This window comes from Trachurus trachurus, assembly GCF_905171665.1.
Source record: "Trachurus trachurus genome assembly, chromosome: 18".
Classification (NCBI taxonomy): domain Eukaryota; kingdom Metazoa; phylum Chordata; class Actinopteri; order Carangiformes; family Carangidae; genus Trachurus; species Trachurus trachurus.
Window position 1 is genome coordinate 12489437 of NC_139909.1, and position 12013 is coordinate 12501449.

The 12013-nt window shown below is 41.1% G+C and overlaps 1 protein-coding gene across 1 annotated transcript in view; it reads right to left on the minus strand.

The window, feature by feature from the left end:
• Positions 1-12013, minus strand: part of pde5ab (phosphodiesterase 5A, cGMP-specific, b) — a gene marked incomplete at its 5' end in the record, with an annotated part of 37975 nt that overhangs the window by 8739 nt on the left and 17223 nt on the right. The window contains 8 exons of the mRNA XM_083992672.1: positions 843-930; positions 1054-1148; positions 2295-2420; positions 3479-3625; positions 5085-5144; positions 7251-7426; positions 8438-8519; positions 8619-8727. Of these exons, the coding sequence (XP_083848798.1) occupies positions 843-930; positions 1054-1148; positions 2295-2420; positions 3479-3625; positions 5085-5144; positions 7251-7426; positions 8438-8519; positions 8619-8727 (883 nt within the window). The remainder of the gene's footprint in view (positions 1-842; positions 931-1053; positions 1149-2294; positions 2421-3478; positions 3626-5084; positions 5145-7250; positions 7427-8437; positions 8520-8618; positions 8728-12013) is intronic.

The following is a 12013-nucleotide window of genomic DNA, read 5'->3' on the forward strand; positions in this document are numbered from 1 at the left end:
TCCTGTTCTATTATTTTATATTAAGTCCTATTTTTTTTCTATTCTATTATATCTTGTTCTATTCTATTCTACTCTATTCTATTCTATTCTATTCTATACTATTCTATTCTTCATTCTTGTTCCATTCTATTCTACTCTAATCTATTCTATTCTTCATTCTTGTTCCATTCTATTCTACTCTAATCTATTCTATTCTATTCTTCATTCTTGTTCCATTCTATTCTATCTTCGTTCTATTCTTTTCTATTCTATCTTGTTCTATTCTATTCTATCTTGTTCTATTCTATTGTATCCTATTCTATCCTGTTCTCTCATATTCTACACGTTTCGATTTAGAGGATCATCAGTTGGGTGTAATGACTTTAGGGGTTCTATCTTACACCCAGCACTACACAAAGCGGTGCAAAGTGCAACACAACTTTCAGTGCTAGTTTCAGACCGACAGCCATTTTCCAGTTCAGAGCTCATCCTGGTGCTTATGGGAGTGTTGGCCTCAACACGAGGAGAAGGTCTGTGCTCGGCTGAAGTCTGGACTCACTCAATGTGTGTTGTGGAGAGACACATCCAGTGTTAGAGGCCGACACTAACCACTAACCACTAACCACTAACCCTCACCACAACACCACAGCAGCAGCCAAGTCTCATCTCACTGCGCTGCACTGTCATCAGGTTGCAAAACATTTGGAACTGATGTTTTCTTTTAGAACAATGAAGGTTTGACTGTGTGTGTGTGTGTGTGTGTGTGTGTGTGTGTGTGTGTGTGTGTGTGTGTGTGTGTGTGTGTGTGTGTGTGTGTGTGTGTGTGTGTGTGTGTGTGTGTGTGTGTGTGTGTGTGCACCTACAGAGCTGTTAAGGATCATGAGGCACTGGTCGAAGTGGTGGTGCTCCATGGTGGAGTGGCAGTAGAGCTGGGCCAGTGGATGGTCACTCCTGAACACACACACACACACACACACACAGAGACACACACGCTTGTATAGTTTCCTCCCACACATCGATATAAAACCATAATACACTTGTGACGTGAACGTGACTCATGCTCTCCGGCCGTACCTCTGGATGTAGGAGTTGTTGACCCCTCTGTGGTCCAGGTCGTGGCTCAGAGTGGCGATCATCAGAGCCAGGACCTCCACGTCGCTCAGGTTGTTCTGTCCACAGGAGAGGAAACTACATCAGCTACCACACACCACAAACAAAAGCCTGGTGGCTGTTTACACAGAGCTGCTGGAGCGCTCCACAGGTGGGCGACCAGCGTGGAGTAAAGTGGACATAAAGGACGACACGGGGACGTTTACACACACACACACACACACACACACAGCTGAGAGTCGGTGTGTTTTCAGGCTCCCGGTAGTTTTGACAGGAATTATTACTGTGTTGTAATAATCCAGCAACTTTCAGATAGAGGAAGGTGACACCTGATACAGATATACTGAATCCAGGATTTGGTTTTAGATTTGGACGAATTTTGGGGTTTGGTTTTCCCTACGCTAAACACTAAAGCCTGGATCCTGAATGACGTGAAGCTTAAAGCAGAAGTAAGTGATATATTTGTGTTAATATAAGTCTTAAATAGTTATATCTTCCGACAGCAATCACTTACATAGAGTGTTTGTCAGTCACTCTGCTCTGCTCTGAGCCGAGGAGAAAACATTTATCGTATCCTACAGTTTTTATCCAATGAGGAGAGAGAACGGCATGCAGGGCTGTGTGTGCAGCCAAGGGACGCCGTGAATGTGGTGACGTAGGGACGAGGACTGTTATGGTGCGTTCAAGGAAACTCGTAACTCCTGTTTTTCCGACCTGTGAAGTTGTATCAGTTTGATCTGGTACGAGTTCACGGGTCAGAAGTTACGAGTGGCCGTTATAGTGACTTTCACAGGTAAAACAGGTCGGAAAAACACGAGTGGGTTGCCTGGAACGCTACAAAGTCGTAAGTTGTGACTTGAAGCTGTAATTTACGATTTCAAAAGCCTGCCTGGAACGCAGCATTAGCGAAAACGACCGGGTCGCTTACTTCTGCTTTAAATGTTCAGTGTGTGAGCATTAATTCTGTTCAAATGAAAAATAGTAGTGAAAGTTATTGCCAAATGCTTTTTACAGAATAGAACACACTGTGTGATGTTGTTTACTGCATTTATAATGTGTTTACTGTGTGGGCCGATGATGGGAGTAGGATTCGGTATTTGATTCTGATCCGGTATTCGGCAGAACCCCAAAAATCAGGATTTGGTCCATCCCTAATACCTGATAACACCTGCTCTCAGAAGTGATGGATGGATGGATGCACTGACCTGCAGGCGTCCTGACTTGAGGAGGGCGAACATGCACTGGGCCGTGTTGAAGGCGTGTCTCCAGTTGTGATAGGCCACGTTCTTCCTGTAGTTCTTCTTCACACTCATCACCCACTGGCACAAACTCTACAGGAGAGAACAGAGGGATTTATTCAGCTTCTGTCAGACATTTTCATCTTCTTTCCGGTTGGTTTCTCCCAACATCCGCGCCCTGCAACTGTTAGCTCGCTATGGGTGTGTTATTTTTACTATAGATAACTTGGAGCCAACCTAAAATATGGAGCCTCAGTTATACACAATAATACCAGTGTTACCTTTACAAAATACTGTATATAAATATATAACAATCAATAAAAGCTAATTGCCACACAGTGAATGTGCCAATTATATCTCCACATCTCTGTATGTATCGATACATGCAGCAAAAAGGACTAAAAGTTGTGCATGTAGATGTTTTCATTCATTTTCTTTAGCAGCATGACATCCATAACTTATAACAGAAAAGAAAAAACACTGTGTAGGTGTAAAATAACTGTGCACTAAAAAAAAAAAATACAAATGTGATGTCGACAGTCAGGATGTTCTCCTTCCTTCTCCTTGTTCTCTGTGCTTTGTTGAGTCTGTGCTTCCACCGAGTAAAACTGATTTCCACCACATCGCTGTTCAGCTGATCCAATTACGGAAGAGGAAAAAAAATCGGGGTTTATTTTCTCCGCGGGGATCTGTACACACTTATCAGATGTAATAAATCGGCGCAGGACGTAGAATGTGTTAGAAACGTCAGTAAACAATCAGCGGACTGTGACGCTCCCAGGTGGTCGGACCTGTGAATGTCACAGTGACCTAATCACCTCCAATCAAAGCCTCTCTTCATGAGGCTGCACCACCAGCACCGCCGAGGTAAACCACCTACACACAAGGACCTCTTCACACCGACAGCAGTGTGTGTGTGTGTGTGTGTGTGTGTGTGTGTGTGTGTGTGTGTGTGTGAGGTCTCTCTCTTTTGGATTTAACTCAAAAGTCATGAATGCATCACACACAAACACACACTCACGTTGTATAGTCTAAGGCTGTTTATTGTTTTCTTGCATCATTAAAGCGACACTATGGAACTATTTCACCTTAAAGGGACAGTTTCTACATCGTTTATGACTTTTCTCATTGACTTTGACTGATCATCTCACCGTGTACTTCATCTGGAAGGTCTGCACCAGGTTGAGGTCCACGAACATTCGGATCGTAGCCAGCGTCGTCTCGTTGTCCGACAGGTCAAAGTCGCTGAAGCTGAAGTCCATGAGGTGCAGAGACTGGGCCGAAGGAACTGTGGATACCTTCAAGACACACACACACACACAACACACACACATATGAACATTGGGAAATTTAGAAAGAATGCAGATTTAGTGGAATGTGGATATTTATAATATTTTGTTAAAATTATCACTTTTATTTAGTTTTATATGACAAACTGGGACAGGAGATGGAAATTAGCCTCGGCTACAATCTTATATTGCATATTTACATGGAAATGTTCATTAATATGCATAATATGTCCCATTTTAAAAATATAAATAAATCTCAAATCTCAAAACTGATATTATTGCTTAACAAAAGCAATATTTTCACACATTTTATAAGTTGTGTTTTTTGGGGGGGGTGAAATATACCCAAACGTTCAAGGTTCAGTAATGCTGTTAATCCAGTCACTTTTCTACAGATTGAATAATATTTATAGTGAATATCTTTATTTGTGTTTTATATATGTTTATTTCTGCTGTAAAGTTGGACAGTTTGAATGGGAGTCAATGAGGGTTTGCTCCCTGTTGGAGCAGCACTCTAGTGGTCATTATAGTTACTGCACTCAAGTGTCGGCCTCATTTTTCAGCCACGGGCATTGATGCTGGATTCAAATGTAAGTAAATGTAAAGAAGAGTTTTTCTTTTCTAAAGTTTGGTATCGAGAAGAATATCAAGGCCAGATGAAGCTCAGGAGATGTTTGCTTCAACGAAAGCTGGGATGTCTGAACTGTGGAGTAGAGACAAACACGTCTGTCGGACAATGAAATGTTGAATAAATCAAAAAGCCTTTCATTTAAACAGGGTTAGACATGGATAAAATCTAAAATAACTACTCCACTATTAACCACTGCTCTGTGTGAACCCTCCACAGTGACTCTGCTGCCTCCACCAGCGGCGCTTTCTTTTAAAATAACTACGGTCGAGTGTCTGTGCGTGAAGAGGGCTTTTAAAACACAGTTTTTAAAACCCTTATCAGGCACAATGTTTTCTGAAATGTGTCGAAAAGTGTTATAAAGTCAGCCTCTTGTTCACTACAAAGCACCTCATCCTGATTTATTGAGCTTTACAATTTTCACCATCTACAAAAGAAACAGAAAGAACATTTAGTTCCTATTTGCTCAGATTAAATCAGGATTTTAGCCTGAACTTTAACAATGTTTAGAGTATTTTTTTTTTAGATCTTAGTGATTTATCTTCATTGTGGATCAATGCCAGTGACTGGTTGATCACTGAATCAGTGTATTGATACAGATCGATATGGCTCCGCTCGACCTACTTCAGGGTCAACCATCTAGAGTTGCTGTTCTGACTCAGCAGTGAGGTGTTGTGTGTCACGACTGGTTCCTCTGACCTTGAAGAACAACAACATCTGCCTGTGTGTGTATGTGTGTGTGTTGATATGTGTGTATTAAATAACCCATGCATTTCTTGGACACTGGTGTGGATGTGGATGTGGATGTGTGTGCTGTTAAATGAAAAAAGTTTAATTTACCGCGGTTACCTGGAGTTCCCAGGATTCTTCCTCTGCAGCAGAGGCGTGATACGACAGGACCTGCAATACACACAGACACACACACACACACACACACACACACAAAACCACATGAGACTGACACACTCATCACAAAAACGTGCCTACACAGCTTCCTTCCTCCAATGCTACAGATCAGTCCTCTGCTTTGTGACACCTCCTGATTGTGATTGTTTGATTTAACAATAATAAGTTAGACTTCCCATTGTGGTTACTTTATCCCTTAACAGTTTCTACAATTATTTTGTAGCAAATACACTGTAATAAATCATATTTTCTCCACTCTATCTGAAAAGTACTGCATGGTTTCCCCCTGCCTGTACTTCAGTGGTTCCGACTCTTAATAACTTAACTCCATATGGCAAAATAAATGTATTTTTCCAGACGATGTCGTGTGATCAAAGGCTCCTGGCTGTGGCCGTCATCTCTGTTTGTCAGCTTTAGTCTAAAAGGCACATTTTGGCCCAGTTTCTTCAAAGCTCCTTCACTGCTATTTTGATGTGTGGAGACTAGTGACGGTTTGGTTTGGGATTAGAATCACCTCCTCGTGGCTGCATACCTCTGTTTCTGAGACGAGTTTCAGATTTCATCCCTGTTTATCCAGAGTCATTTAAAGTATTTACCGTTAGTATGAAATTTCATCATGATTGAGTAGAGGGTATTAATGCGTTGACATTTGTACCAAATATGAAGAGATTCCCTCAAGAAGTTACTGAGATTTTGCCAAAAACCTGAATATGTGAGGTTGTTGTGATCTTGACCTTTGATTAAAATCTAATCAGGCTCAGTGGAGCTTATTATTTCTACAAATTGTAATAGCTAGGTTTTCTTACGTATAAGACAAGAGGTTGTTCTGTCCATACTCTCCATACCGCCAAATCATGTCAAGGTATGGAAGGAACAACGTCTCTTATACATAAGAAAACGTAGCTATTAAAATCTAATCAGTTTCGTCTTTAAGTCCCAATGAATAACTGAGATATTGTGTTTCCTCGAGAATGAGACATATGGACATAGACACAGCTGGATGGACTCTGAATGCCTCCAGCTCCAGCTGCTGCCAGAGCTGAGGAATAAAAATGGTATTTTCTAAGGAAAGCGTTTTTCGTTGATTTATCAGCTATACTTTGGAGAAGTACTGTACAACCTCAAGTTCTGAAGAAAAGCTATTTCCATCATGTGGTTAAACACGTTAGCATGAAGCTCAATTCTCACTATTTGATTTAAACTAGATAAAGAGAAGAGGTAGTGACCAGTTTGAGTGAAACCTGGTTAAAATTCAGTGAGTAGCAGAGGAGGTGGGTGTCAGCTGCAGCTGAGAGGAGGCATCACCTCTGACACCCTGAAGCTGACACATCCAGCACAGTGTGTGTTAGTGAGAGCAGCAGAGGGGAAAGTACGTGAACAATGTGGTTTTGCCAATATTTGGGTTTATTGTAGAAACCCTAACCCTTAGCCAAGCTGCTCCTCATCCCCTAAAACATTCAAAGTCATCTTTCAAACTCATAGATATGTCAAGTCACAGATACATGATGGATTGGATTTCAAAAAACTTTGCATTTGTATCTTTCTGATAGAGGTCAAACTCAAAATCAAGTTAACAAATGTTCAATAAAGGTGTTCCTCAAGGCTCTGTGTTTGGCCCACTCCTTTTTTGAAACTATCTTAGTAACATCTTCCATGTAAGCGCTGCTATGTCTTTCTATGCAGACGATACCTTGTGAAATATTGCCTCTACAACAAGCCAAGTCTTTTCCAGGTCTATCTTTAATGACCTCCTGACCTTTTATATTAATTTAGTCTTTGTTCTGAACTCAGGAAAAGAAGAGAGTTTCATCGCTGTCAGGTTTGCCAGGTAAATAGAGGTGAGTTCTGGTCTTTGTATTGACATCTAAACGCTAATTTCACCTCCCCAAACCAAAACACTGAATATAAGTCATCATGATATTGTTGTTCCATTAGATCCTTAAACAGCTCCTATATGAAATATGACAAAATCTACTCATAAAACAAGGAGGATTCAAATATGCAATGATACAATAAATTCTGCCAATATGGTAAAAGCCATTATTACCACAGACTGAACATGTGCAGGCATGTGTGTGTATGTGTGTGTGTGTGTCGGACCTCCAGAGTGACTTCCTGCTTTGCCATGGCTCTCTCCACGGTTTCGTACATCTGCGTGTTCTGAATGCCGAGGCCGCAGAAGATGGCGAACGCCTCCAGGAACTGCTCGTCGTTCCTGTTGAACGCCTTCACGCTGCCCGACGCTTCGTCCATCTTGTTCACCAACTGACACACACCTACACGGACACACAGAAACAGAAAAACACACGTTCTGACCCTGTCTCCGTCCAGATCTGATATCCCTATAAACCTCATATGTGGTTAGATGTAAAGCTGCGTTGGGTATGTGGCTTGAACTATTTCCTCAGCTGTGCCAGTTTAGAACATTTAGAGGGAAATCAGATCCCAGTTTTATGTAAGTGACCGGTTATATAATCATAAAATAAGATATAATTATGAGTTTTTGAGCCTCTTAAGGACATGGATTTCTAACGCTAATCATGAGCTGCTCTGATCTGCTTCAACATCAGGATTTTCAAAGGTTGGAGAGGCTATAAGGACTTACGCTGAGTCATTATAAAAGGACATCCGTGGTCACAGGCTGATTAGGCTGATGATAATCATTGAGATTTATGGACTGGCAGGACTATTCATGACTAATCAGTAAAAGTAGTAATGCTATGCTAAGATTTAAGACAGTTAAAGCTTATGTAATGCATTGAAAAGTAACCAGAGTCCACATTGACAGTTTAAGTAGTGAAGTTATCTGGGATCAGTGTTTACAGTGTTCACCCCTCTTAAGGTCGGGCTGATGCTCTGTCTAAACCGACCTTTTAATTCCTCATTGTCTAAAAACGTAAACGTCTGCTGAACATCTGGTTATCAGAGGAACAAATCAGAAACAAAATAAAGGTTAGCGGTAATCGCACTGACTTTAAATGTGAAAGTTATTTATTCATTGTTTCTAACAGTTATAAGCAACCGGGCCTGTTTGATTTCCTGAACGGCTAATGGAAATCCAAACCAAACAAAGCTTACGGTAACCTCTTGTTCTGACTGAAAGCCCCCTAGAGGTTACACGCGGTACTGCGTGTTGAAGATTGGAGATAAAACCAGCAATGGTTCGGTCCTTAGTGGTGTTTTATTGATTTTAACATATTACAAGTTCTATCTGATAGTTAGATTGAGTGTTAGCTTCCTGAGATATTTGTCTAATCTGATGGTGACGCTAAAGAGAGAGGTCGTACCAATGACTTTGTCCTTCTTGCCGTTCCTGATGGGAGTGCAGAGCAAACTCTTGATCTGGTCGCCGTGATCTGGGTTTTCACTCTGTCGGAGGACAAGAGGGATTAAGAGTTCTTACTGAGGGAAAAGAAGACAAGAGATAAAAGAATTAAAAATAAATAAAAGACTACTGAGAGTACTGACTGTCCAGGGGAGGAGCTGGTCCTTGGTGATGTCGGCAATGTTGAGAGGCTGCATGGTGTTTTTGACGTACTGAGCGTACATGTAATTAATCTGGCTGACATCATGGTCCCTAAGGAGACACACAACACAAACAACTTTGTGACTGGCTATTCATAACCGACTTAAGACTCGTCCTCCAGAGATTTTCCATTTTACAACCTCTGTCAAGAAGGCTGCAGATAAGAAGTGAAGAACCGAGGGTCAGGGAAGAGCTCTGGAAAATTTTGGGGGGCAGATCTGATCCTTTACTGTGTCTTTAAATAGTCAGGTTTACTGAGAGGTGAGCAAGCAGCTTTGAAAATGATCTTATAATATGTGAGTTTCCTTGATTGGTGCTGCTGTTCTGTCATCTGATTGGCCGTGTTGGCTCTCATATCTCATCATAACTAATGCTTTGACTCAAAATCGATTCATGATTCAAAATTATTCTTGATTCAAGAACATTTCTTCATTCGGTTCATTCATAAATCTAACTGAACATTTCTGTTTTGAGGTCATTTTTCTATATGACTGCAGTAGACACCAAAGAAATGAAAGATCCTGCTTGTACTCTCTTGCCTCCATTGAGAACAAGTGTTGGGCACGTTACTTTTAAAAAGTAATTAGTTAGCCTATATTCAGTCACTTTCCCCAAAATGTAACTGAATAAGTAACTGAATAACTCCATTATAAAAGTAACTAATTAACAGGAAAAGCAACTATTGTGTTACTTTTTAAAATAAATTGCTGAAATATGTAAAATTATTTGGACTCGCCCCCTAACCATGACCATAATCTCCCGTTTACCTGGGACTAACCAACTCACTCATTATCCCTCCGCACAGGCAGGCTCCGGGATACTAAGTGAGTTGGTTAATTTCAGATAAAACGTTTTTTTCTGGCTAGTTGATGGACTTAAAAAAACTTGTATATAAGGTAGCTACACTTTAATGGGTTTATTATTTTGTGACGGGACTTCTTGAGTCAAGTAACAGGGATTAATGGCACATTTTATTGTCCTGAAGGGAAATGGCATTATAATGGGGTAAACGGTAACTTTTTTGATTACTCGTTAATCATTGCTACTGAAAAAAGTAGTGCCCGTAACTCTGCATTCCCATCACTGTTGAGGACGGGACTGGGTGCTCCATTTCAAACTGGTTCATATTTAGCTGCCTAGCTAGCTAGCCTTTATCTGTTAGCCACAGTGCTAGCTGCCTCCCGGCTGTCATATAACCAACATAATCTCGCCTATGTCACTGGCTATGGAGGTCAAAATGCTGCGATGCAAGATAATCCCTGCAGTAAAAACGTTATCATAAATCAATCTTGTGAATTGATTTTTGTAGAAAATGAAGTCGAGATTCATATTCCTGAATCAATTTTGAGCTTCTTAGGAACCACACACCACCCTGCACCAGATGTCAATGAATATGAGTGGGACGGCATCTGGACTTAATCAGTGAAACCCAGAGGTGAAGAACGACATGAGATACTGAAGAGGATTAAGACCACGTGAACTTCTCTGACTTCTACCTCATTATTCTGAGTTTAAAAGTCTCCCTGACCCTGCTCGGTTCTTCGTTTCTCCATCAGTGACTCACTTGAGGAAGAACAGTTCTTCAAGCCGCTTCCTACAGCTCCACATTAACGACACTAAATAATAAAGCATCTGCTGATTAACGAGAGGAGCCGCAGCCTGGGAGCTGCACCTGAGTCCACCCTGACCGCCGAAGCCATCACTCACATCTGTCAGCACTTAATGGGCCTGTTTCTTATCTGTGGTCGTTTCAAGTCCAAGCTCAGAGTCGGCTATAACGCTGATAATGATAAACGATGGAAAATGGATATATAAACACAATAGGAGGTTAAGGCAGGAACGAGCGCGAGTGGATTTTGGCTGTAACACCGCAACAGGACGGTTTTTGCACGTGTGTGTACGTGCGAGTTAGGGAGAGAGAGAGAGAAGAAGTGATTAAGTGTCTGTTTATGGATCATAAGAATAGAAAGAATAATGAAAATAAAACAGGAGAGACAGAAAAGCAATAAAAGGAAGGTGAGTAGGTAAAAGTACGACTCAACATCAGCTGCACTGGTGTGTTACATTTAGACTTTACATGAAAAACACATGAGGAGCAAAACTTCTCCTGATTAATGTGAATTCTGCAACTTTTGTGGATTAAAAGTGAATTTTACGATAAAAAAAACTTTAAATTTCTCTGCAGTTTCCACATTTCTGACACCAGGAACAACAACGTGGTGTCAAACATCTGGCATCACAGCTGCAACCAGGTCTCAGTGGGACAGAGTCGATCAATGTTAAGATCAGTTGATCAGATTGATCAGATTATCAGATTGTACATACATCAACGGTCTACACGCCGATGAAATGACAGGTAGACACACACTCACACAGGATTCACTTCACGTTCAGCTTTGATTTAACCTCCATGTTTAAATAAATAACTTATCATGTTTCCCTTTAATTGACAATGAGTCTAATCAGTTATTCATAAGTGACGAACACACACAAAATAATGCCATTTATCTGCAATTCAACAGATTTTCACAATAAAAATGAAAAATAAATCACTTTATCTACCCTCAATTTTCAAGTTTTCAACACTGAAATTCCCAGGGTGTCCCTGAACGCATTTCTCCTCAAATTTGTGCAAACAGTGCAGATCACCTTACGGAGCTTCAGCGTCTTTTAGCAGCAACACGGCCTAGTGTCAGCGTTTCCAGAGGACAGCAAGTGTGTTGTCCTGCTAACAATATATAGCCTATGTATAGGATATGTATATAATCTGGAGTTTGGTTAATAATACTGTAGTTTTACTTCAGGACTCTTATTGCTAGACTATTGTATTGTACAGTGTGTGTGTGTGTGTGTTGCTTGGTTTTAGTGTAATTATAACAATATGTCTTGTCCAGACTGGTTCGACTTACATACACTACACACAGTGATGCTACATTAATGCTCATGTTTAATCACCCACATACACACACACACACACACACACACTAAACCCTACATCTTCTCTGTGACTGACATGTCACAGCTCCCGGCATCACCACAGGACCACGACATCGCTTCAGTTCAGCACCACAACACAACCAAAAAAAAAAAAAAAAAAAACCTTTAAAAAAAACCAAAACAAAGCAGTCGTGGTTGGTGCGAGTCGGATCACCACCGCTGGTTCAGCTCAACTGAACTTCCTGCTTTGCTGAAACAGAAACTGTGTCGGGAAGCCACAGCCTGGGGATAATGTCACTATAAAAAGCCTCGTGCCTGCGGTTCCAGCTGGTCAAAGCTAACATCCTGTAGGGCCCCTCCCCTCGAGCCGTGACCCAGCTGGAGCTGCAGCCCGACTTCT